General features: G+C 40.3%; 1 protein-coding gene across 2 annotated transcripts in view; it reads left to right on the top strand.

Moving 5' to 3' along the window:
* Positions 1 to 27939, top strand: part of LOC138744703 (polycystin-1-like protein 2) — an 84888-nt gene that overhangs the window by 13199 nt on the left and 43750 nt on the right. For both annotated transcript variants that reach the window (XM_069901266.1, XM_069901267.1), the window contains exons 2-7: positions 380 to 544; positions 6485 to 6510; positions 7808 to 8092; positions 8997 to 9128; positions 9526 to 9702; positions 26441 to 26568. In XM_069901266.1, the coding sequence (XP_069757367.1) occupies positions 380 to 544; positions 6485 to 6510; positions 7808 to 8092; positions 8997 to 9128; positions 9526 to 9702; positions 26441 to 26568 (913 nt within the window). The remainder of the gene's footprint in view (positions 1 to 379; positions 545 to 6484; positions 6511 to 7807; positions 8093 to 8996; positions 9129 to 9525; positions 9703 to 26440; positions 26569 to 27939) is intronic.

Here is a 27939-nt window from a genome sequence, read left to right on the forward strand (position 1 = left end):
CAATAACTCCAAGTAACCCGAAGGCTGCTGTAAATATTGGCTCTCTGCATCACAATTATATAGCTAAATGCCAGCAGCTGCAAGAACTTGCAGTCAATGAAAACATTAGCGTATGTTGAATCTGAGGAAGGGCTCAGGCCCAAAACATGGGTAATGTATCTATACCTCCTATGGACACTATGAGGCCTGTTGAGTTCCTCCAGCATTTCTGTGTTTTCACGACTGCAGTGCATATGGATTTTTAAAAATAGCTTCTGATGCTTTTAAAATGTAGTAAAGATGTTTCTAGGCTATCGATTACTAGCTGAAGTTTGTATGGGAGAATGCAAATACCTTGGAGATGTACTCGTTATGACAATAGTTTTATTTTTACTTCCAGTGCACCCTGTGGAATGTGGTCTGGATGGATTGGAACAGATGAAGAGAGATGAAACTCCTGGAAAGAAGGCCAATCCATCACCTCCATGTAATTACATTTCAGGGATGAATAGGGATTGGGATACGACCAGCTGCAGCTGTAAGTTTCCCTTTATCTGTGAATTTGGTAAGTAACCCTTTTCTTTTGCTTCCAAAACTGAAATGGCTGAAAAATGCATAAATGTTTCTCAGCATATATTTAATAAAAGTAAATTTATTGGTTAAATCTGATATTTAGGAACAAATCTCACTGGTAATTTTCAAAATGTATCTGTATTACGGAAGAGGGCTTGCCTATTGCTTAATTTAGAAATAAACATGGCTGAAGCATGCAGTGATTTTAAAAAAAATTAAATGATCTATTTGCACAAACACAAAAGTTAGTAATAGACAAAAGTGCTGGAGTTTGTAACTTTTTAGTGATGGTAGGTTGTTGTGTACTAAGTAATTAAGACTGGTTTATAGCATTCTTTTGTTCTTTTATAGTTTGGAATCTCATAGACCTTTGATAATTAATGTCAGCAGAAATAAAAACAGGTGCAAACAGAATCTGAATATACACTGCAGATCAGACAGAATCTGTAGGACAAAACCCGTTACCAGAGTGGAGTCTTCTGACTGAGTGTTTCACCAAGTACAGATACCAAACCAGATATTATATGGGAGAAGGGATCAGCACAGCTGCCAACAGTGACTGCCACACTAACAACAACATGTAATGAATTATACAACCCCTTTTAATGCAATAACGTTCCCCATTTGATGGATCAAAAAGCTGTTTGTTTGCCTTAGAGTGGAAATTAATTGGCACTGTTTCAGAAATACGTCACGGTACTTCAGATATTTCCGTTTGTGGTGATGAGTGAATAGGACCTTGTGCATGTCAGGATATGGATGTAGTGTTTTGGATCAGCTGCCTTTTTTGGTTGGGAGTAAATTGGGAGGCTGGCAAAAAATCTTTTGGAAGATTTGTGTCTAAAAGTGTGCCAGTTGTAAGCAGCAGATTAGAAAAGGATCAACCAGGTGACTGTCAGAAAGTCCTTGATAAGATGCAATACAAGAGGTTATTAAACAAAATTGGAGCACATTGTATGGTGTGCTGTTATAGACTGAGGATAAGTTAATGGATTAATAAATAGAGATTGATTTGGGGATGGGGTTTAGAGCCATGCCTATACGTGATAAAAAATTTTCTTTTTGATGTACTTTTGTATTATGCATGTGGTCTATGTGCTTTTATATTTTGTTGAGTTATGTAATTTGTCATTATTATTGTGCATTCATAAATGATTTGTACATGCATGTTTATCTGTGTAAAATCAATAAAAATATTAAAAAGGAAAGAAATAAATATAGACAAGGAATAGTTATTATCAAATTGGAAAGCTGTGACCAGCAGGTGTTAGAAGGACCATTGGCAGGTTCTCAGCTGTTCACAACTTTGGGGAAGTGGAAATCACAATTAATATAGATGTTTGGTGATTGGTGATAGTATGGACTATGAGAAGGATAGCATAGTTTTGAGGGATATGAACAGAATGAATGGGAAGGACATGGCAGATGGAATAAAATGTAGAAATATTGTAAAATAGAGACTAATAGAAAGGCCTCAACTTTCTGCTAACTTGCTTGCCTTTTCTTTTCCCTCTCCCTTTACAGTTTTTCCATTTCTACCCCTCCCCCTCCACCCACCAAGCCACCCCTCCTCCCTTTGATTGCTTCTGTCCCCACCCTCTCTTCTCCACCTATCATTTCTTGCCTTTACCACACCTCCCCTTCCCCCCTCCTATCTTTTTGTTCGGACACCTGCCAACATTCCCTCATACCTTGATGAAGGACTCAAGCCTGAAACATCAGTTATGTATTTTTACCTTTGCTACATAAAGGACATTGTTTGACCTGCTGAGTTTCTTCAGCACTGTGTATGTCCACCACAGAATCGACAGATTTTTGTGGATTTACTTTCAAATAGAAACACAGAGTAATTTTTAAATGATGAAAGATTGAAAGATGTTATTGAGAGAGGCCTGGATTCTGTGTATACAGATCACTAAAACCTATGATACAACTAATTGGCCTTTATTGGAAGTAGATTTTGATCAGTTTTGTAGTGGTTCTCAACCTTTTTCTTTCCACTCACAGACCACTTTAAGTAATCCCTGTGCCATCGGTGCTCTGTGATTAGTAAGGGATTGCTTAAGGTGGTCTGTGGGTGGAAAGAAAAAGTTAGAAAGCCATTGTTTTAATCGTACCTAATTGATTCGTTATGTGAACGGTTTCATAACTCCAAAGGAAATGGGACAATAGCAATTTTTCTCAAGCAAAATATTTCAATAACAATTGGGTCTAGAGCAGTGATTCTCAACCTTCCCTTCGCACCCACACACCACCTTAAGTAATTTCTTACTAATCACAGAGCACTTGTGGTATAGGGATTACTTAAGGTGGAATGCTCCTATGTCTTATGGAGCATTGCAACAAAGAGCTTAGCAGCAGAGCAGGTCTAAATCTATTAAACTAAAATAAAATATCATTTATTTTCTTAGAATTTTGGGATTATTTTAAATTGATCTGGCCATCAAAAGTGAATGGAATAAATGATAGAGCATGGAAATGAAAGATTCATTTCATTTTTCAGGAACTTGATAATGTGCACAAGTAATATTATGCTTTATAAATAAACATTTTATTAAATCACTAACATGTATTTAAATGATTCATTGTTAACAATAAATAGAATATTTCCTAAATTAAATGCAATGATAATACAACTCAAAGCCATTTATAAAAGAACAGAAGCATGAAACACATAATTTATAATTTGAGAATGGTAACTGGAGAATTTCCTGTTTGGAAGAGTAATTAATTATCCAAACATATCATGCTTGTAAAGTAAGAAATTCTATTCATTTGAGCTAACTGCTTTAGTTATGGGGAAAAAAACACATGTTCAAATTAATATGACCAAAGGATGTTATTAAGGACAGCTGTTCTGCCATTCCATTGTCTGCAGATCATTTGTCATTTGAAGTGTGGAGCACTGTTGGCTTTATTAAGTTATAATAAATTTGCATCATGTTAACAGGCATTTTGGCCTGGCACATCAGCACTGATGTTAACTCCACACAATCCTCATCTGATCTCTCACCGTCTAACCACATTGCAGCATTCTTCTATTTCTTTCTCAAGCTTGTGCATTTCCCCTTAAATACAGTGTGACACTACAGCGCTTTTTAAAAAATCCCTCCACGGCCTTTTCCCTCCTTATCTCTGAAGGCTCATCAATTCCAACAACTCTTCATTCTACCTTTCCAGGCCTCAGATCCTAGATTTTCATTTGCTCTTCAAGTGGTCATTGTAATTTCAAATCAAATTATTTCCGATCAGAAGTAGAATCAGAATTTATTGCGTTGAACATGTCATGAAATTTTTTTGTTTAGCTGTAGCAGCACAGAGCAAACATTTCCATAAACCACATTACACAATTAATAAAAATAGTGCAAAGAAAAGATAAAGTAAGGTAGTATCTATAGTTCATTGTTCATTCAGGGATCTGATGGCCAAAGGGAAGAAGCTGTCCTTGTGTCGCTGAATGCTTGACTTCAGGCTCCTGTACCTTTTTTACAATGGTCACAGAGTGAAGAGGATGGTGGGGGTCCTGGAGGATAGAGGCTGCTTTCTTAAGACACCACCTCTTATAGATGTCCTCGATGGAGTGAGTTCTGCTGCCCGTGATGTCGCAGGCCAAGTTAACAACCCTCTAGAGTTTTTTTTCTTGTCTTGGAAGACTGTCATACCAGACAGTGATGCAACCAGACAGAATATTCTCCATGGTACACCTGCATAAGTTTTAGATAGTCTTTAGTGACATTCTAAGCCCTAATCTCTGAAATTTGCTTTCTGCTTGCCTTAAGAGTTGCCATTAGTATTGCCTGGCACCCCTTACAGTGCGAAAGAAAGAGAAGCAGAAGAGAGACCCCTCAGAGACGCTGAGTGTTCGTGAATTCTTCTCTGGCACTCCTGCAGCCTCTGTAGTCACACAGACCCCTGTTCATTTCATTGACAACCCAAGCCCCAGGTCCAAACTTCTGACATGATCAGGAAAAATTCAGTGCCCAAGGCCTTTCGGGAGCCTTTCTTGCTCTCAGTACCTAATTGACTCGTTATGTGAACGGTTTCATAACTCCAAAGGAAATGGGACAATGGCAATTTTTCTCAAGCAAAATATTTCAATAACAATTGGGTCTAGAGCAGTGATTCTCAACCTTCCCTTCGCACCCACACACCACCTTAAGTCTCTTCTCTTTGGCTTGGCTTCGCGGACGAAGATTTATGGAGGGGGTAAAAAGTCCACGTCAGCTGCAGGCTCGTTTGTGGCTGACAAGTCCGATGCGGGACAGGCAGACACGGTTGCAGTGGTTTCAGGGGAAAATTGGTTGGTTGGGGTTGGGTGTTGGGTTTTTCCTCCTTTGCCTTTTGTCAGTGAGGTGGGCTCTGCGGTCTTCTTCAAAGGAGGTTGCTGCCCGCCAAACTGTGAGGCGCCAAGTTGCACGGTTTGAGGCGTTATCAGCCCACTGGCGGTGGTCAATGTGGCAGGCACCAAGAGATTTCTTTAGGCAGTCCTTGTACCTTTTCTTTGGTGCACCTCTGTCACGGTGGCCAGTGGAGAGCTCGCCATATAACACGATCTTGGGAAGGCGATGGTCCTCCATCCTGGAGACGTGACCCATCCAGCGCAGCTGGATCTTCAGCAGCGTGGACTCGATGCTGTCGACCTCTGCCATCTCGAGTACTTCGACGTTAGGGATGAAAGCGCTCCAATGGATGTTGAGGATGGAGCGGAGACAACGCTGGTGGAAGCGTTCTAGGAGTCGTAGGTGGTGCCGGTAGAGGACCCATGATTCGGAGCCGAACAGGAGTGTGGGTATGACAACGGCTCTGTATACGCTTATCTTTGTGAGGTTTTTCAGTTGGTTGTTTTTCCAGACTCTTTTGTGTAGTCTTCCAAAGGCGCTATTTGCCTTGGCGAGTCTGTTGTCTATCTCATTGTCGATCCTTGCATCTGATGAAATGGTGCAGCCGAGATAGGTAAACTGGCTGACCGTTTTGAGTTTTGTGTGCCCAATGGAGATGTGGGGGGGCTGGTAGTCATGGTGGGGAGCTGGCTGATGGAAGGTGGAATGCTCCTATGTCTTATGGAGCATTGCAACAAAGAGCTTAGCAGCAGAGCAGGTCTAAATCTATTAAACTAAAATAAAATATCATTTATTTTCTTAGAATTTTGGGATTATTTTAAATTGATCTGGCCATCAAAAGTGAATGGAATAAATGATAGAGCATGGAAATGAAAGATTCATTTCATTTTTCAGGAACTTGATAATGTGCACAATCAAAATCAGTTAAAATACCTGGTTCCCATGAGCTAGTCTCTAACAGCCCTCATGCGGGTCCCCCAATGCAAGTTGCCTGAAGCCTGCATGGGTCCTTCAGCCTCTGATCCCCTCGCTGATCCGCTGCTGTCATCACCATCCTATAGGGTCACCTCCTCTGCTTCTCCTCAACAGGTGTGTTCTCCACTTTTCTGGTGCCCTTTGACAGTCCCCAGAGTCTGCAACTCCTTCCCCCCAACCCCCTGTAGCTGCAGCCAAGCACAAGTGCCGCCATCTTGTGCATAAACCTCCACAGTTGCAGGATTTACTTACAAACATCATCAGCTCCTTTAAAGGGCCATTTAAAGCCTGTGCAAAGCCACCAGCATCGATTTAAAACCAACAAATAGAAGAAACTCAACAGATTAGGTAGCATCTATGGAGGGGAATTCCTTGAATTCTCCAGCAATTTGTCAGTCCTTTGTTGTAGCTTGTCCGAAATCCTGGAAACCCTGCTTAATGATCTTGTGAATTGATCTTCACCTGGACTCGAGCTATTCAACAAGGTGACTGACCTCCTGCTTCCATAAGGTAAATAAACGCTGGCCTTGCCAATGACATCAATGTTCTGTAAATGAATAAGAAGAAAAATGACAAGTTCTTGCTATATTTTTTAATGCTTCCATTTACTTTTACAGATTTAAAGAAGGAAAATCCAAATGAGGTAAGCAGTTTTAATTCATGACTACGCACTATTTAATCGGTTACACAAAGCTGGTTTCCTTCAGATACAGTTTTCATGCTTGAATTATAAGTGGATTACTGAAGCTTTAATGTGTTCCATATCCGTAAGTAATGTATTATTGGCATCCTTATCGTTTGTGGGAAAGAGAATGTTAAAGCTCCTCTTGGTTTTGTCCATGTGCCTGAGATAGTTGGTGGGAAATCAATTCATCAAGTTCGAGATGTTTTTTCCAGCAAATCAAGTCAATAAATAAATAAATCTTTGATAGAAGTATCTCAGACGTTAAATATTTGCTAATTATCTATCTCTCCCAAAACCCTGCTTTAAATTTTAAATTTCATTTTTGTTCATTTAAGTTGATGGGATGCATAGATAAATGAAGAACACAAAATCATGAACATTAAATGGCATTACAATAATTCATATTTTGATTTTGCCCATTGGGGAGAAGACTTAAGATTCAAGATTCTTTTATTGTCAAGTAATAAAATAGAAAATGCAAATTTCTCTTAGTCTACCTAAAGACAGATTCACCATCAGCAAGAAATTGGTCAGAGAAAGGGAAGCAGAACAAAGTCCCTCCAGAGTCACTGAATGTCCATGGCTTCACCTCCACATTCCCACAGCCTCTTCAGCCACAGAACCTTCAGTTCAAAATCAAACCACTGACATGATCAGGAAGCCCTCAGCACCCTCTCTCATCTCGGTAAGATACCGGGTACCCCTCTAGCCAGTATCCAGCAGACTGCAGCCTGGTGCAAGACCCTTGACTGCAGTCACCTGCATGGGTTCAAGTTGCCAACAGGCCGGTTGGTTTTCTGGTGCTCTACTTTCCTGGAATCTGCAACCCCTTGTGGCTGCTGCCGATCACAGGCGGAGGATTTTAAAATAAACCACTATCGGCTATACAGAACCTGTGCAGAGCCATCGACAGTTGGATTGGCCCATAGGACTCCGTGGTGGTGTGCTGTGTCTCCGTTCCCCACTCTCCGCAGGTCTGCACCAGTGGCAGCACCACCATTTTTTTCCCTTATTAAATATACAAAAGCATGCACTGACAGGCTCCTGAATGAATCCTATAGCAATGATATCTTGCTGCCCTTGCTTACTGTGAACCTTTATTTTCATTGTCATTTGTGCTCCTTACACAGCTACACAAATGTTAAAGTCACCTGTTGGTCTGTTCGCAGAAGAGCCTTCATCATATATTGGGTATTCTGTGTCAAATAGAATTATTGCTTGTCAGCAAGTGTTTGCAAATTGTCTTTTGTCACAGCCAAAGAGAGAGGAGGAGGAGGATGAAGAAGAAGAAGAAGAAGAAGATGGGCGAATGCCATCTCAAACTGAGAAGGATTTCCCATTGAAGTTGATCACGACAAATACTTACCCATCACATTCATCCAGGAAAAATCATTCCCCTACAAGGCCATCCACTATCCAAGGAGTTCCACCTACCTTAAATGATTGTTTGATGGCAAATAATTGTAGGAAATTTACTCCAACTAGAAGTGCACAAGATGTTACTGCCTCCACATTACTGACTCGAAATGGTTCTCCAGAAGTAAGTATTTGTTCTTGTGCAGAAGTAAAATCTGAAAACAGCGTGTTGAAGGAAAAACACACAAAACTGGAGAAGCCCAACAGATCAAGCAGTGTCCTTGTATAGCAAAGGTGAAAATACACAACCAGCTTTTCGGGCTTGAGATTTTTGTTAGGACGTTTATTGATATTGCCCCTACCCTGATAAAGGGCTCAGGCCTGAAATGTCGGTCATATCTTTTTACCTTTGTTATATGAAGAACACTGCTTGACCTGATGAGTTTCTCCAGTTTTGTATATTTTTGTTTTTGTGCAATTCATTAGCACCCCTTTGGCTATTTTCTCAAGGGTATGAAATAGGAAGTAAATTCCAAATGAGAGGGAGGGTCATTTAACTCAACAGGTCTACAGCATGCAGAATTCACAGAACTCTGTTCTGTTACAAAGATTTGTTGGATACCATTGCTGATCTTCTCTTCCGCTGGCTCAGTTGCATTCTCTCTTCTCTCTCTCCCCTTGACCACATTGGAATAAGCAGCAAACAAACATAATGTCCAGGGTTGAAATCATAACAAGTTAGGTGCAAACCCATGATATTATGCTTGAAAACTAGGGCCTTAGTGTTTTAAAAAAAAAACACGAATGGCATAACAAAAATCTGAACATTGGCTGTGTTCTTGCGATGTCTGTCTCTTAAGTCAATATTACATTGCTTGCACAGCTATGGATGAGGACATTAACAGCTTCACAAACGTGATGTGGGCCACAGAGAGAGTGGGCAGTACTATCTTATTTGCAAGTACAGCAACCTGAAAGGGTGGAGGGAGGGGAAAGAGCAGTGTGGAGGAATGGTGAAAATCTGGGTGCGGTGCCATAATTTCTCATGAATCTGTTGTTTCTCCTACACTCACTTGGATCTTGACAAGACGACAGAAGAGGAACTGCTGCATTACAACTGCATGTTGAGAAGTGAGGAAGGTTTTACAAAAGTGGAGAAGGCATTGGCATGTCTGGATCAGCTGATCAACACCAGCAGTGATCTGACATTAAAGGCACAAGTAAGGATGCAGTACACTTGTTGGAAATGACCAAAAATAAATAGAAATATATAAAGTGAAATAACCCTTCAGAATGGAAGGTACACAGTTGCCGTTTGCCTCCAGTAATTGTGTTTGTCCAAAGTCGATGGATGCCACGGAAGAGCTGGTAGAAGGCTGGATGCTGCAAATATCTTGAATAAACTCTCACCTGATCCAGTCTGCAACACAAAACCACAACTTGTTCAGTTATAGCAATCCTCATGGCGTGCAAACAGCGATGATCTATTTTCAGGCATAAAGCAGTTTTCAGAATGTCAATTATTAATTTGGAAAATAAGAAGATAGCATGATCAAAATATTTATTAGCTTTTTTTGGATTTAATTTTATTAATTTACACTCTGCAACTTTCTCTAGGTAAAAGCCAGTGAAGTACTTCTGTCCCTGAGTTTACAATTGCTGCTCCTTCAAGATAAAGCTAATAGCTCTTCTGAAGGAATAGACTTGATGGCCAGTTCTTTGTTTGATGCAGTGGATCAGTTGTTGGAAGCAATGGAGTGGGAACCTGAAGCCAACACCTACAAAAGAGACATGGTAAACTATTAACCTGCATACAGCAGCTGAAAACATCAGATTTGATGGGGGACACATGAAGATAATAGAAGTAACTTGTATTTTACAGTTCTTTTGTTTCTCATTAAAATCTCAATGTTTTACAGAGTGAACTACAGTAAAGTCCCTGGTATCTGGCACCTGCAGGGATTGGCAGATGCCAGAGAAGTGAATTTCCTTGTTGCTTGAGACTGTGTGTTGTGTGAATGGATAACTACTGGCGAGGCATGCCAATTTTAAACTTCTGTATTTTTTTACCAATTATTTTCCACAATTGTTTGGTTTTTGCCAGTTGGTTGAGGCTGTGGATAATAGGGATTTTACTGTACATTTGAAAGCATAGACCAATATTTGAGAAAATGTAGTACTAATAGATATAAACCTTGCTCCTCTTATTGATGTCAACAATTGGATTATTCAAAAAGCGTTATGAATTTTCAGCCTTAGCTACAGGATAAAGTGTCATTTTGCAGCTGAAATCATTTACGTGGTATCGATTGTACAGATCCTTCTAAATGGTATCTGCAAAATTCATTTATACCTTAACACCTTTCTATTGTGCACTGGAGCCGTCTGGTCAATGTGAGAAAAGTGTCTGAGATTGCCTAGATGTGAAATGACTTTTGGAAAACATAGTGATTAAATTTGACAACCTTGTTGATTACACTTGCAATTAAATCAGACATAATGAAAACCTCCAATTTCCTCAGTAGATTGTATCTGTACTTGATAAATTTGTCACATCTACAGAATTCAGATGATCCCCTACTTGACAAAAAATACAAATGACTGGCAAAGCATCACTAAACTGGAGGAGGAACAATGCAGATTTCCCATTTGATCTGGAGCTTTTGAGTTAAGACGCATAACCAACATCTGTAATTTGACAATGCACTGTATGCTGAAAATGCACAGCAATTGTAATACAAAAGTAGAGAATTACTGCACAGTATAGACCGGCTTCTATACACGCTCTTAACAAACAAAACTTTCCCTACCTCACACCCATAACCTTCCATTTTTTTGATTCCACGTGCCTGTCTGAGTCTTTTAAATGTCCCCATTGTATCAGCCTCCACCACCAACCCTTGCAATGCATTACAGGCACCCACTATGTGTGTATTTTTAAAAAATTACTGATGTCTCCCCTCAACTTTCCTCCCCTAACCTTGCACAGATGTCCTCTGGTTTTTCCTCTCTCATTTCGGCAAAAAGCTTCTATCTGTCCACCCTATCTATGCTTCTCATAATCTTTTAGAAATCTATTAAGTCACCTTCACTCCAAAGAGAAAAGCCCGCACTCTGTTAACTTTGCCTCATAAGTCACATTCTCCCAATCCAGACAACATTCTAATAAATTTCCTAAGCCCGCTCTCCATAGCTTCCAAATCTACTTGCAGTGAGAAACTTTTTTTCTCTAATTTGCCCATCTCTGTAAATCCATTGTTTCAGGTTTACTTTCCTCTATCAATGGAAACAGTTACACTTTGTTGTCTTAGTTCAGGGGCCCAATGATTTTGAACATTTCCAACCAACCCACTCTGAAATCATTTTGATATGAGGAGAACAACCCAAGTTATGAAGATAACTGATCCCAGTGAGCATTCTACAAAACAATTTCTGCATTCTCTCTAGACTAGTGGTTTTTCAACTGCCCCCCCCAACTCAAACTCACAATCCCTATGTCATAAATGCTGTGATTAGTAAGGGATTACTTAAGGTGGTATGTGAGTAGAGAGAAAAAGTTTGAAAACCACTGTTTTAATTGTACCTAATTGACTCGTTATGTGCACGATTTCCTAACTCCAAAAGAAATGGTCCAATGACAATTTTTCTCAAGCAAAATTTCAGTAACAATTGGGTCTAGAGCAATGGTTCTCAACCTTCCCTTCCCACTCACATACCAGCTTAAGTAATCTCTTACCAAGCACAGAGTACTTATGGTATAGGGATTACTTTTTTTAAAAAATTTTTTTATTTTTCACACCATAAATCACATTAGCCATGATACACACTTTTTCCTTTTCACACATATACAGTGACATTTTCTCCCCCCCCACCTCCCTCCTCCCAACCCACCCCCCCACCCCCCCCTCCCATCCATTTAAGGTATACAATCTAGGATACATTAAACCAGTCAGACAATGTTGTCACTCAACAAAAATGCACCAGAGATTCTACTGAGTCCATTCTTTCCTTTCCTTCTCCTTCCATCAACTTAGGTAATGATTGTCCCCGGTAGGTTTTCGCTATTGTATTTAATGTAAGGCTCCCATATTTGTTCGAATATTTCAATATTATTTCTTAAACTATATGTTATTTTTTCTAATGGAATACATTTATTCATTTCTATATACCATTGTTGTATTTTCAAATTATCTTCCAATTTCCAGGTTGACATAATACATTTTTTTGCTGCAGCTAGAGCTATCTTAACAAATCTTTTTTGTGCATCCTCCAAATCAATTCCAAATTCTTTGTTTTTTATGTTACTTAGGAGAAAGATCTCTGGATTCTTTGGTATATTGTTTTCTGTTATTTTATTTAATATCTGATTGAGATCTTCCCAAAATTTTTCTACTTTCTCACATGTCCAGATTGCATGAATTGTTGTTCCCATTTCTTTTTTACATCGAAAACATCTATCAGATACTGTTGGGTCCCATTTATTTAACTTTTGAGGTGTAATGTATAGTCTGTGTATCCAGTTATATTGTATCATACGTAACCTCGTATTTATTGTATTTCTCATCGTTCCAGAACATAATTTCTCCCATGTTTCCTTTTTTATCTTTATATTTAAATCTTGTTCCCATTTTTGTTTAGTTTTACCATTTGTTTCCTCATTCTCCTTTTCTTGCAGTTTAATATACATATTTGTTATAAATCTTTTGATTATCATTATATCTGTGATCACATATTCAAGGTTACTTCCCTCTGGCAAACTCAAACTGCTTCCTAATTTATCCTTCAAGTAGGATCTCAATTGGTAATATGCCAGCGCTGTATCTTGAGTTATATTGTATTTATCTTTCATTTGTTCAAAGGATAAGAATCTATTTCCTGAAAAACAATTTTCTATTCTTTTAATCCCTTTTTTTTCCCCATTCTCTAAAGGAAAGGTTATCTATTGTAAAAGGGAGTAACTTGTTTTGCGTCAATATTAGTTTTGGTAATTGATAATTTGTTTTATTTCTTTCTACATGAATCTTCTTCCAAATATTGAGGAGATGATGTAATACTGGAGAACTTCTATGTTGTACCAATTTTTCATCCCATTTATATAATACGTGTTCAGGTATCTTTTCCCCTATTTTATCTAATTCTAATCTCGTCCAGTCTGGTTTTTCCCTTGTTTGATAAAAATCTGATAGGTATCTTAATTGTGCGGCTCTATAATAATTTTTAAAGTTTGGCAGTTGTAAGCCTCCTTGTTTATACCATTCTGTTAATTTATCTAGTGCTATCCTCGGTTTCCCCCCTCTCCATAAAAATTTCCTTATTATTTTCTTCAACTCCTTGAAGAATTTTTCTGTCAGTTGTATTGGCAATGCCTGGAATAAGTATAATATCCTTGGAAAAATGTTCATTTTAATACAGTTTATCCTTCCTATTAGTGTTAGTGGCAAATCTTTCCAATGCTCTAAATCGTCCTGTAATTTTTTCATTAGTGGATAATAATTGAGTTTATATAGTTGGCCGAGATTTTTGTTTATTTGTACACCTAGGTATCTTATTGCCTGCATTTGCCATCTAAATGGAGACTCCTTCTTAAATTTTGAGAAATCCGCATTATTCATAGGCATTGCTTCACTTTTATTTACATTTATCTTGTAACCCGACACTTCTCCATATTCCTTCAATTTCTTATATAATTCTTTTATTGATAGTTCTGGTTCTGTTAAGTACACTATAACATCATCTGCAAATAGACTGATTTTATATTCCTTGTCATTTATTTTTATTCCTTTTATATTATTATCTATTCTTATCAATTCTGCTAGTGGTTCTATAGCTAACGCAAACAATAAAGGTGATAGCGGGCATCCCTGCCGCGTTGACCTGCTTAAGTTAAATTGCTTTGATACATGTCCATTTACTGTCACTTTCGCTAACGGTCCCTTATATAATGCTTTAATCCAATTAATATACTTCTCCGGTAAATTGAATTTTTGCAATACTTTGAACAAATAATTCCATTCTACTCTGTCAAAGGCCTTCTCTGCGTCTAAAGCAACTGCTACTGTAGGTGCTTTATTTCCTTCTACTGCATGAATTAAGTTAATAAATTTACAAATATTGTCTGTTGTGCGTCTTTTTTGATAAATCCAGTTTGGTCTAAATTTACCATTTTCGGTACATGCTCTGCTAATCTGTTTGCTAATAGTTTAGCTATTATCTTATAATCTGTGTTTAGTAAAGATATTGGTCTATATGACGCTGGTGAGAGTGGATCTTTCCCTTGCTTTAGTATTACTGTAATTATTGCTGTTTTACATGAATCTGGTAAGCTTTGTGTTTCATCAATCTGGTTGATTACATCCAGGAGGGGCGGAATTAATAAGTCTTTAAATGTTTTGTAGAATTCTATTGGGAATCCATCCTCTCCTGGTGTCTTATTATTTGGTAATTTTTTTATTATCTCTTGTATTTCTACTATTCCAAATGGTTCTGTTAATTTATTTTGTTCCTCTATTTGTAGTTTTGGTAGTTCAATTTTAGTCAGAAATTCATCTATTTTCCCTTCTTTCCCTTCGTTTTCAGTTCGGTATAATTGTTCATAGAATTCTCTAAAGTTTTCCTTAATTTCTTTTGGATTATATGTAATTTGTTTGTCTTTTTTCCTTGATGCCAATACCATTTTCTTAGCTTGTTCTGTCTTAAGCTGCCATGCTAGGATTTTGTGCGTTTTTTCACCCAGTTCATAATATTTCTGTTTTGTCTTCATTATATTCTTCTCCACCTTATATGTTTGTAGTGTTTCATATTTTATTTTTTTATCCGCCAATTCTCTTCTTTTAGTTGTATCTTCCTTCATTGCTAATTTTTTTTCTATATTTACTATTTCCCTTTCCAACTGCTCTGTTTCCTGATTATAGTCCTTCTTCATCTTGGTTACATAACTTATTATTTGCCCTCTAATGAATGCTTTCATTGCATCCCATAGTATAAACTTATCTTCCACTGATTCCGTATTTATTTCAAAATACATTTTTATTTGTTTTTTAATAAATTCTCTAAAATCCTGCCTTTTAAGTAACATGGGGTTTAATCTCCATCTATACATTCTTGGAGGGATGTCCTCTAGCTTTACTGTCAATATTAAGGGTGAATGGTCCGATAGTATTCTAGCTTTATATTCTGTTTTTCTTACTCTATCTTGCATACTAGCTGATAACAAAAATAGGTCTATTCTTGAGTATGTTTTATGTCTAGCCGAGTAATATGAATATTCCTTTTCTTTTGGGTGTTGTTTCCTCCATATATCCTAAAGCTTCATTTCTTCCATTGATTTAATTATAAATTTGGTTACTTTGTTCTTTCTGTTAATTTTTTTCCCAGTTTTATCCATATTTGAATCCAAATTCAGGTTGAAATCCCCTCCCATTAATATGTTCCCTTGCGTATTTGCTACCTTCAAAAAGATATCTTGCATAAACTTTTGATCTTCTTCGTTAGGTGAATATACATTGAGTAGATTCCAAAACTCCGAATATATCTGACATTTTATCATTACATACCTCCCTGCTGGATCTATTATTTCCTCTTCTATTTTAAATGGCACATTTTTACTAATTAATATAGCCACTCCTCTTGCTTTTGAATTATATGATGCTGCTGTTACATGTCCTACCCAATCTCTCTTTAATTTCTTGTGCTCCAATTCAGTTAAGTGTGTTTCTTGCACAAATGCTATATCAATTTTTTCTTTTTTCAGTAAATTTAGCAGTTTCTTCCTATTAATTTGGTTATGTATTCCATTAATATTTAAAGTCATATAGTTCAACGTAGCCATTTTATACTTTGTTTATCTTCCCTTTCCGTTTTTCCATCATTACCTTTCCTCCTTTTCCATTTCTGTTTTCTTATTTTAAACCCTTTATAAGACAACATTCCTAAAACATCAAACATTTTCCTTATTCTCCTATTTAAAACTTCTTTAGCCCCAGTCTCCCCTTCCCCTCCTGAGTTGTCCTTTATCCCTTGTCGGACAACCACATCTCCCCTCTCCATTTGGGTTTGCGAATTCACTCGCAAGCGTCAGCTGATTTTGCAGTGACCGCAACTCCTCCCCACCCAGCCCCCCCCCAGAAAAGATTTCACTTTTCATATGTAACAAAGGTCACTCTTTTAGTTCCCTCCTTATTCCCTCTATTCCATTTCCTTCCCTTATTAATTCTTGTCTATACTATCTATATTTTCCTCTAAATACGGATACATTCACGTATGCACATTATACATATACACACGTATACCTCTTTACCCACATACATATAAATCGTGGTCATTTTTACTCTCATTACACGTCTTCATCCCTCAGTCTATTTTGTAATTGTTCTGCAAATTTTCGTGCTTCTTCTGGATCCGAGAATAGTCTGTTTTGTTGTCTTGGAATAAATATTTTCAATACCACTGGATGCTTTAGTATAAATTTATACCCTTTCTTCCATAAAATCGCCTTTGCTGTATTGAACTCCTTTCTCTTCTTTAGGAGTTCAAAACTTATATCTGGATAAATGAAGATTTTTTGCCCTTTGTACTCCAGTGGCTTGTTGCCCTCTCTTACTTTTTCCATTGTCTTCTCCAGTACCTTTTCTCTTGTAGTATATCTTAGGAATTTTACTAAAATAGATCTTGGTTTTTGTTGTGGTTGTGGTTTAAAGGCCAATGCTCTATGTGCCCTTTCTATTTCCATTTCTTGCTGTAGTTCTGGATATCCTAGGATCCTAGGGATCCAATCTTTTATAAACTCTCTCATATTCTTGCCTTCTTCATCTTCCTTGCGGCCCACTATCTTTATGTTATTTCTTCTGTTATAATTTTCCATTATATCTATTTTTTGGGCTAACAGTTCTTGTGTCTCTATAACTTTTTTATTAGATTCCTCTAATTTCTTTTTTAAGTCCTCTACCTCCATTTCTACTGCTACTTCCCGCTCTTCCATCTTGTCCATTTTCTTTTCCATTTCTGTTAAGGTCATATCTATTTTATTCATTTTCTCTTCTGTGTTGTTTATTCTTCTTCTTAAATCATTAAATTCCTGTGTTTGCCATTCTTTAAATGACTCCATGTATTCTTTAATAAGAGAAAGTATATCCTTTATCTTGCCTTTCCCTTCTTCTTCTATTTCACTGTACTCTTCCTCTTCCTCTTCTTCTTCCTCTGGGTTGGCCATCTGTTGTTTCTTTGTTGCCCTTTTCGTCTCTTCTTTCTTGTTTTCATTATCTTCTGTGTTCTCTTCTTGCTGCAGGTGTTCTGCAGCTGTCGTTGCCGGCTGTGGAGATCAACTCCCCAGCTGGTCACCCCTCCCGTCGGTGTGTTTTTTTTCATGCGCATGCGCGGTTGCGCACTTTTACTCGCCTCAGCGAGCCATTTTTGTAGTCCATTATTTACCGACCTGAGGGAGCGGGTTTCTCTCTCCACCGCGGGCCTCTTCGAACAGGTAAGGCCTTCTCCTTCTTCCTCCATTGTCTTCTCTTCCTCTCTTCTTACCGTTGATTTCGATTTTTCTTTTTTTGTCGCCATCTTCTTTCCACCTTTATACTCACTTTTCTTTAACTTTTATTTCTGTGCCTTTGTGTTTTTCTTTTTTTTTTTGACTTTTCTGGAGAGGGCTGGAGTTCACCGTCCGGCCACTACTCCATCACGTGATTCCCCTCGTATAGGGATTAGTTAAGGTGGATTGTGAGTTTAGGAGGGACAGTTTGAAAACTGCTGCACTAGACCTTTATATCCTTCCTTTATTAAAGAGGCAGTAGAGATGTTCAGAATTGGTATCTCGTTACGATTTTTTGTGCCAAATTTTATGTTTCATTAGTTTTCCAAATAAATGTATTAATTGGAACATTATCTAATGCCTTTTGAATCTTCATATTCTCCTCACATACAAGTACTTGTTTCTTGAACCTTCTCAGATCAAATAATTGTCATTCACAAATCTGTGTTTACTTGAACATAATATTCTTTTTTTCTTCTTTGGCTTGGCTTCGCGGACGAAGATTTATGGAGGGGGTAAAAAAGTCCACGTCAGCTGCAGGCTCGTTTGTGGCTGACCAGTCCGATGCGGGACAGGCAGACACGATTGCAGCGGTTGCAAGGGAAAATTGGTTGGTTGGGGTTGGGTGTTGGGTTTTTCCTCCTTTGCCTTTTGTCAGTGAGGTGGGCTCTGCGGTCTTCTTCAAAGGAGGCTGCTGCCCGCCAAACTGTGAGGCGCCAAGATGCACGGTTTGAGGCGTTATCAGCCCACTGGCGGTGGTCAATGTGGCAGGCACCAAGAGATTTCTTTAGGCAGTCCTTATACCTTTTCTTTGGTGCACCTCTGTCACGGTGGCCAGTGGAGAGCTCGCCATATAATACGATCTTGGGAAGGCGATGGTCCTCCATTCTGGAGACGTGACCCATCCAGCGCAGCTGGATCTTCAGCAGCGTGGACTCGATGCTGTCGACCTCTGCCATCTCGAGTACCTCGACGTTAGGGGTGTGAGCGCTCCAATGGATGTTGAGGATGGAGCGGAGACAACGCTGGTGGAAGCGTTCTAGGAGCCGTAGGTGGTGCCGGTAGAGGACCCATGATTCGGAGCCAAACAGGAGTGTGGGTATGACAACGGCTCTGTATACGCTTATCTTTGTGAGGTTTTTCAGTTGGTTGTTTTTCCAGACTCTTTTGTGTAGTCTTCCAAAGGCGCTATTTGCCTTGGCGAGTCTGTTGTCTATCTCATTGTCGATCCTTGCATCTGATGAAATGGTGCAGCCGAGATAGGTAAACTGGTTGACCGTTTTGAGTTTTGTGTGCCCGATGGAGATGTGGGGGGGCTGGTAGTCATGGTGGGGAGCTGGCTGATGGAGGACCTCAGTTTTCTTCAGGCTGACTTCCAGGCCAAACATTTTGGCAGTTTCCGCAAAGCAGGACGTCAAGCGCTGAAGAGCTGGCTCTGAATGGGCAACTAAAGCTTATCCAAATAACTAATACCGTCTCACATTATTATCATCTCCAGCAGCCTTGCCTCCAGTGAGGTTAAATTGGAAATCAAAAACTAGATGCTGGAAACCAGAAATTAAAAAAAAAAACCCCAAAATATTACTGGAACCACTCAGCAGGCCAGGCAACATCTGTGGAAGGGAAAACAAAGTTGATGCTTCACATTAAAGATGCAATGAGTTAAAAAAAAAAATCAAACAAGGTGTAACATTTGCAATCCTCCAACCCTTTGTCACATCCTCAGTTACTGAGATGGATTAGAACAGTTTTTATGCCCCGCACCTTTTTTATGCCCCGCACCCCTAAAAAATTTTAATATGTTCTCGCACCCCTTAAAGTAATAACTTATTTAAGAATAAAGGTGAAGGTGACCAAAACAAATTTGTATAATCAATTTTTAATATATAAACAAAAATGAAACATATGGAAAAAAAATTACAACAAATTAAAAGTTGCATAAACCCTACAAAAAATAATTTTTCATCCATGCATGAAATTTCTTAAAAAATTAAAGAACTAATGTTCAAATGTTCATAAACTAATTTAAATTTAATGACTCTTTTGTTCCTGTTTATTGCTTAAGAGTTTTTCAAAACTTGGCACTTTGTTGCTGGTAGCAATCGGCACGTCTGCCTGTGCACCCAAGCAATTTCTAGATTTTGTCTTGATTGACAAAAGGGCACTAAATCCAGACTCGCATAAGTAGGTCGTCGAGAATGGGATGAGCACAGTTAGTGCTTTTTCACAAAGTCTTGGAAACATGTCCATTGCCGAACACCAATATTGTTCCAAAGTTTTGCTTTCAAACTGCATTTCAAGAACACGATTTGTGTGCAGTTCAATAAGATCTTCCTTCAGCTCTTCATCATCTGACATATTATCCAAATTGAAGGAATATTGATTTATAAAAAAAACTGAAATGTTATCTCGCACCCCTGGTTAGGAAACCCTGGATTAGAAGGTTACTATCATTTTGGTGATTATCTGGATTTTGTGGCATGGCTTTTCCCTGTAGTGGAAACATTCCAGGGCCATGCACTGTTGTAGGACATTTTTGTCCATCAGTCATTGTTAATAAAGAGCAAATGATGAATTACAGGAGGAACTCCACTTGTCAGGCAGAACATTTTCATCTTTAGAAATGATCTGTCAAGGTTTTGAGTTAGGACCCTTATTCATGACTAAGTTAAAGATGAAGAAGTGAAGTATACATATAAAGGGGGAACAAAGCTGGGGGAGGGGTCCAGAGGTAATAGAGTATAGAACAGGAGGTGGACAGACCATAAGGAAAAGGGAAGGGAAAAGAAATTGATGAGGGAAGAAAATTAAGTCAGGGAATAGGTCAAGAAGAGATGGAAACAGAGGGACTGTGACTAGTGGAGTTCCACAGGGATCTGTACTAGGTCCCCTGCTCTATGTGATTTTTATGAATGGCCTGGACGAAGAAATAGAGGGATGAGTCAGTAAGTCTGCAGGTTGGAGGTGAATCATGTAGAAGGTTATTGTAGGTTATAGGTAGGATGCAGAGTTGGGTGGAAAAGTGGCATATGGAGTTCAATCCAGATAAGTGTGAGGTGATGCATTTTGGAAGTTCAAACTTGAAGGCAGTGTACATGGTTATTGGTATGATGTTTAACAGAGTGGAGGACCAGAGGGACCTTGGGGTTCAAATTCACAGATCTCTCAAGGTTGCTGCGCAAGTTGATAGGATAGTTAAGAAGAACCATGGTATGCTGGGCTTCATGAGTTCGAGTTGATACGTTATGTTGCAGCTCTATAAATCTCTGGTGAATAATGGTTAAGTTCTGGTCATCTCATTTCAGGAAGGATGTGGAAACTATGGAGAGGGTCCAAAGGAGATTAATTAGGATGTTGCCTGGATTGGAAAAAGGTTAGCAGATCTAGGACTTTTCTCTGTGGACCAAAGAGGGTGAGACATGACCTAATAGAGGTCTACAAGATTATGAGAGGCATAGATAAGGTAGACAGTTGGGAGTAGAAAACACCAGAGGATATCTGTATTGGTGATGGGAGAAAAGTTTGGAGGAGACATCAAGGGTATTTTTTTTTAAACACGGAATGTTGTGGGTGCCTGGAATGCATTGCTAGGGGTAGTGGTGGAGGGTGGAACATTAGGGAAATTTAAGAAACTCTTTGACAGGCACATGGATGAAAGAAAAAATAAGGTTGAGGTAGGGAGGGTTTAGGTTTTTTTGGTATCTATGGGTTGGCACAACATTGTGGGCTGAGGGGCATGTTCTATGAACCAGATGGTGCTGGGCTTACCTAAAATTGAAATGTGCTCTATTTGTGGTTCTAAACTTGGGTTTCCTGTAGCCAACCATGTTCACTCCCCCAGTCATTCCTGCAATGACCTTGGCCTCATTAGGATTAGGCCAAACATAAACTTGGGGAACAACATATTGTATTTCTCCTTTTGTGCCGAACGGTATGAACGTTGATTTTTTTTAACCAAGCATAGGTAACCCTCAACCCCATTTCATCCGAATGTTTGCATCTCTTCTCAGCCTACTTTTTTCACCTCTCTTTAACTTTTCTTTTCTCCTCACCCATTGAGAAAAGTAATTTTTGTTTGTTTTTTTGTTTCTACAAGAGTGCTTTTCCCCCTCCCCACCCCTTCACCTTAAGGTATTTTTACAGCTGGGATTTCCTTGATTCTTGCATGGTTCCTGAGAGAATTTGATTATTTATCTTCACAATGGTACAGTTGAGTAATTATCTGTAATGGAGCTACTGGAACTGATCACATCTTATGAATGGAACCATTGAATCTCACAGTTAAAGCAATGGTTGACAAATATTTGACCAGACAGAAGGCCAAGTGTGTGACAAACAGCTTTAGAGGCAATTTCAGGTCAGGAACCATAGGGCGATAAGACGTTTGAACTTAACATACTTTATAAGGAGTCATTCTGATAAACAACCTTTGATAAGGACTGTAGGACAGGGTGGCTGGCTTCACATATTGCTTTGAATCCATTTTTGATGAACCATTTCTTCGTCTTCTTTGGTTTGGCTTCGCGGACGAAGATTTATGGAGGGGGTAAATGTCCACGTCAGCTGCAGGCTTGTTTGTGGCTGACAAGTCCGATGCGGGACAGGCAGATACGGTTGCAGCGGTTGCAGGGGAAAATTGGTTGGTTGGGGTTGGGTGTTGGGTTTTTCCTCCTTTGTCTTTTGTCAGTGAGGTGGGCTCTGCGGTCTTCTTCAAAGGAGGTTGCTGCCCGCCAAACTGTGAGGCGCCAAGATGTATGGATTGAGGCAATATCAGCCCACTGGCGGTGGTCAATGTGGCAGGCACCAAGAGATTTCTTTAGGCAGTCCTTGTACCTCTTCTTTGGTGCACCTCTGTCACGGTGGCCAGTGGAGAGCTCGCCATATAACACGATCTTGGGAAGGCGATGGTCCTCCATTCTGGAGACGTGACCCACCCAGCGCAGCTGGATCTTCAGCAGTGTTGACTCGATGCTGTCGGCCTCTGCCATCTCGAGTACTTCGATGTTAGGGATGAAGGCGCTCCAATGAATGTTGAGGATGGAGCGGAGACAACGCTGGTGGAAGCGTTCTAGGAGCCGTAGGTGATGCCAGTAGAGGACCCATGATTCGGAGCCGAACAGGAGTGTGGGTATGACAACGGCTCTGTATACGCTTATCTTTGTGAGGTTTTTCAGTTGGTTGTTTTTCCAGACTCTTTTGTGTAGTCTTCCAAAGGCGCTATTTGCCTTGGCGAGTCTGTTGTCTATCTCGTTGTCGATCATTGCATCTGATGAAATGGTGCAGCTGAGATAGGTAAACTGGTTGACCGTTTTGAGTTTTGTGTGCCCAATGGAGATGTGGGGGGGGCTGGTAGTCAAGGTGGGAGCTGGCTGATGGAGGACCTCCGTTTTCTTCAGGCTGACTTCCAGGCCAAACATTTTGGCAGTTTCTGCAAAACAGGACGTCAAGCGTTGAAGATCTGTCTCTGAATGGGCAACTAAAGTGGCATCGTCTGCAAAGAGTAGTTCACAGACAAGTTTCTCTTGTGTCTTGGTGTGAGCTTGCAGGCGCCTCAGATTGAAGAGACTGCCATCTGTGCGGTACCGGATGTAAACAGCGTCTTCATTGTTGAGGTCTTTCATGGCTTGGTTCAGCATCATGCTGAAGAAGATAGTAAAGAGGGTTGGTGCGAGAACACAGCCTTGCTTCACGTCATTGTTAATGGAGAAGGGTTCAGAGAGCTCATTGCTATATCTGACCCGACCTTGTTGGTTTTCGTGCAGTTGGATAACCATGTTGAGGAACTTTGGGGGTCATCCGATGCGCTCTAGTATTTGCCAAAGCCCTTTCCTGCTCACAGTGTTGAAGGCCTTTGGTGAAGTCAACAAAGGTGATGTAGAGTCCTTTGTTTTGTTCTCTGCACTTTTATTGGAGCTGTCTGAGGGCAAAGACCATGTCAGTAGTTCCTCTGTTTGCGCGAAAGCCGCACTGTGATTCTGGGAGAATATTCTCGGCGATACTAGGTATTATTCTATTTAGGAGAATCCTAGCGAAGATTTTGCCTGCAATGGAGAGCAGCATGATTCCCCTGTAGTTTGAGCAGTCTGATTTCTTGCCTTTGTTTTTGTACAGGGTGATGTTGATGGCATCACGAAGATCCTGAGGCAATTTTACTTGGTCCCAACAAAGCTTGAAAAACTCATGCAGTTTGATATGCAGAGTTTTGCCACCAGCCTTCCAGACCTCTGGGGGGGTTTCCATCCATACCTGCTGCTTTGCCACTTTTCAGTTGTTCAATTGCCTTATATGTCTCATCCCGGGTGAGGACCTCATCCAGCTCTAGCCTTAGGGGCTGTTGAGGGTGCTGGAGCAGGGCGGAATCTTGGACTGAGCGGTTGGCACTGAAAAGAGATTGGAAATGTTCTGACCATCGGTTGAGGATGGAGATCTTGTCGCTGAGGAGGACTTTGCCGTCTGAGCTGCACAGCAGGCTTTAGACGGGGTGAGGGGCCTTACACAGCCTTTAGAGCCTCGTAGAAACCCCTGAAGTCGCCAATGTCCGCGCTGAGCTGGGTTCGCTTGGCGAGGCTAGTCCACCACTCATTTTGGATCTCCCGGAGTTTGCGCTGAAGATGGCTGCATGCGCGACGGAAAGCTTGTTTCTTCTCTGGACAGGACGGCTTTATAAGGTGAGCCTGGTGGGCAGCTCGCTTCTTTGCCAGCAGCTCATGGATTTCCTGGCTGTTATCATCGAACCAGTCCTTGTTTTTCCTGGAGGAGAAGCCCAGTACCTCTTCAGTGGATTGCAGTATGGTAGTCTTCAGCTGATCACAGAGGGTTTCAGGGGATGAGTCCGTGAGGCGGATTGCATCGTGGAGCTTTGCTTTGAGGTTTGCCTGGAAGTTTCCTCGCACTTCGTCTGACTGCAGGTTTCCAACATTGAACCTCTTTCTGGGGGCTTTACTGTTCCTGGGCTTTGGCTTGAAGTGAAGGTTGAGCTTGCAGCGAACCAGCCGGTGGTCAGTGTGGCATTCCGCGCTGGGCATGACCCTGGTGTGGAGCGCATCTCGTTTGTCTCTTTCTCGCACCAGCACGTAGTCCAGGAGGTGCCAGTGTTTGGATCGGGGATGCATCCAGGTAGTCTTCAGACTGTCCCTCTGCTGAAAAAGGGTGTTTGTAATGACAAGCCACTGTTCTGCGCAGAGCTCCAACAGGAGGCGCCCATTGTCGTTGCACTTGCCGACACCATGCTTGCCCAGGATTCCTGGCCAGGTTTCTGAGTCTTTGCCGACGCGAGCGTTGAAGTTGCCAAGGATGACAACCTTGTCGGTTGTAGGGGTGCGTTGAATGAGGTTGCGCAGGTCAGTGTAGAAGTTGTCCTTTTCTGCTGGTTCCGCCTGGAGGGTTGGAGCATAGACACTGATGAGGGTGATGCGACGCTTGTTTTGAAGGGGGAGTCGCATGGACATGATCCGGTCCGAGTGGCCTGTCGGGAGGTTTTCAAGTTTGGAGGCAATGGAGTTCTTGACCATGAAGCCTACACCAGACAGGCGTCGTTCATTCAGTAGAGTGTGTAGCCCACACCGCGTTCTTGGAGGGTGCCTACATCTGCCAGGCGGACTTCACTGAGAGCGGCTATGTCGATGTCAAGTCTGAGGAGTTCATGTATTAAAAAGTACTGTAGTTGTAAGATAATGTGATTGAGGAAGTGAGCCTGTATAAATATCCTTGTCTCAGAGCCCCAGGTGGACTTATTGCAAAACTCCATTGTTACTAACAATGGCTTTACTTATAAGAACATTCCCAAATTACTTTATAAAGTAATAAAAGTGTGTTTTATTTTGTCCTCTACCCAGAATTTACTTTAACTTTTCCCCCCTTACCTGTTTCTTCCTCTTTCCTATACTCTATCTCCTGTGGATCCACCCTCCTCTATATATGTATTTCAGTTTTTAAATCTTTATTTTATCTTCATCCGATAAAGGGTCTTGACTTAACCATTGACTGACCATTCCTTCCCATTAATGCTGTCTAACCTGCTGACTTCCCCCTTTGGTTGCTCAGGATTCCAGCATCTGGCATCATTTGTCTTTCCCTATTGTTAACATAGTTTTGTTTGTACAGAACATTTCCTCATATTTGAAATACGATTCACCAAAAAGTTCAATTACCTGAACTATTTTTTCTATGGCCACATGACATCACAAGTTTGAAAAAAAAATTCACACTACATGCTCATGTGGGGCTCTAATCCACCTGTTAGCACCATTGAATCCACCGGAGCTCTCGTGCTTTGTACAGTGAGAATTATAGATATCATGTTTTTAGGTAAGAATTAAATGTTTCCTGCTTGAAAAGCCTTCCATTGTTTTTTGTTGTTGTTTAACCACTGATACAAGTTTTCTGCTGATTCTTCTGGGCCACTTAAAGCCATTAATCGGTTATCCGAAAAATCCAGTTAACTGGAAATATATCCGGTCCCAAGCTTTTCGAATGTAGGGAAATGTACTGTACATTCTAGATGCCAGTTTTAACCTGGCTAGTTCCATTTCTCAATCCATTGAAATTAACATTCTTTTAAATATAGGTTCTCACTCTTGACCTTCTCCACGATTACTGCTCCCTGAAAGATCCCCCACTGGAATTCCCTGTTTCATCAGATCCGATCAGACCAAACAATATATATTTGTGGTGAAAACTCAAAACTGCCTGAGGAACTCAGCAGGTCTCACAGTGTCCTCATTTTTGTGTTTTTACTACAATCACAGTGTCTGCAGACTTTTGGGTTTCACTCCATTCTTTCTTGTGGGGCTGGAAGTGCACTGATGAAGAAAGTTATTGAACACAGATCAGAAATTCTTCTCCCACTTTATCCTACCCCAACCTTCTGCACTATTTCAAGATCATCAGAAAAAGAAAAATATTTCTCACTGGCACCTCCATGAGTGATAGAAGTGAAATGAAGGGGAACAATGTCTTAACAAAATAAATGCAAAGAAATAATGCTTACTGTCCTTCCATTAGATGGCAACCGTTACAAGCAATCTGATCCAGTCTCTGGACAAAATACAAGATGCATTTCTAGCCATGATTAAGGAAGGAGATAAACCAGTTATTCTGCAGGGAATGAAATTCAGCATATACCTGAGCAGGTAACACATTAATATTGCTACTGAAAGTTGAACCTTAAAATAAAGGCTATTGACAGATTTAAAACTGATATGATCTTTTAGTTTTAAATTTCATTGAGGTATTAAACATTTTAAAACAAAAAAGACAATGGCTTAAAAATGCCAAGTGCTTCTTCGACAAAGGCAAAGAATATCTGTGTTTTTTTTACCCCAGTCATCCTTTCAGAATAAGTGGTGCACAAATCATATTTGATTATAATTGTATCGAATCACAACCCATGTGACATTTAGCGACAAAGAGATATAACTCTGCTCAGTTTTATCACATTCCTAATCCTATAGAGCATCAGCACCAAAGAACACTACAGCATAGAAGCAGGCCTTTTGGCCCTTCTAGTCTGAGCTGAAGGGATGTTTGGAATGGGGATATTTGTTATTTTCAGGATTCGGGAGATTCCTTTGTTGTCATGGGCACAACATTTGTTTTCTTCTGTCTGCCCTGTAAAGGTACACAAAGATGAGCCACTAGTCCAGTACTACAATCAAGAGCAGAAAGAGAAGCAAAATAAGTCCTTCTTGGGCCATCGTGTCCGTGGGTCCCATCACCTCCTCCACTTCCACTGCCTCCTGTGCTCCTGTAACCTCTATGGCCACACGACCTCTTGAACCTGTGAACCGGTGCTCCGTTTGCCTCTTTGACTCCTGATCTGAGCTCCTGAACTGATTAGAGGGCTGTGAGCACCCATGGGTGCCCTGCTCCCCATCAGCACCCTTGTGAATCCTGGAACTAATATCAGGTTTCCAAGAACCTGTGGCCTAGTGATGCTTTTGGCTGCCAAGTTCCATGCCAGGCCTTCACCCAGGCTATTTCTTGATGGGCATGGGTTAGGGATGGAGGTTATTCTCTTGCACTTGCTTCTGTGGAGCCCATGCCCTTGAGTTCTGGACTGACTGGTGAGGATGAACACCATCATGATGGGTGCTGCACTCTGTGGGGCTTTGATAGTAAAAAAATATATCTCAATTGTCTCTGTTCCACAGAAAGTTTAAACTAGTGTAGAGCAGTGTTCTGCTCCATCTCTGGCAACACTCTTGTGATCTCTCTGTCTCCATTTTGGGAGACAAGCCTCTCTACAGACATTTTCTACAAGCCCACCAATACCCACAGCTACTCTTCACACTCTGTCCACTGTAAGGATTCAATTTCTTTCTCTCAATTCCATTGCTTCTGTTCCCAGGATGAGGTCTTCCATGCCAGATTATCTGAGATGTTCTCTGTCTCAGCTCTAACCCACACCCCTCTATTTCTTCGACATCTGTCTTGGTCCCCTTTGCCCCGAGACACAAGCACAGGAATCCCTTTGTTTTCACCTACCAGTCCATCTCTGCAAT

The sequence above is a fragment of the Narcine bancroftii genome, chromosome 10, assembly GCF_036971445.1.
Source record: "Narcine bancroftii isolate sNarBan1 chromosome 10, sNarBan1.hap1, whole genome shotgun sequence".
Lineage (NCBI taxonomy): Eukaryota > Metazoa > Chordata > Chondrichthyes > Torpediniformes > Narcinidae > Narcine > Narcine bancroftii.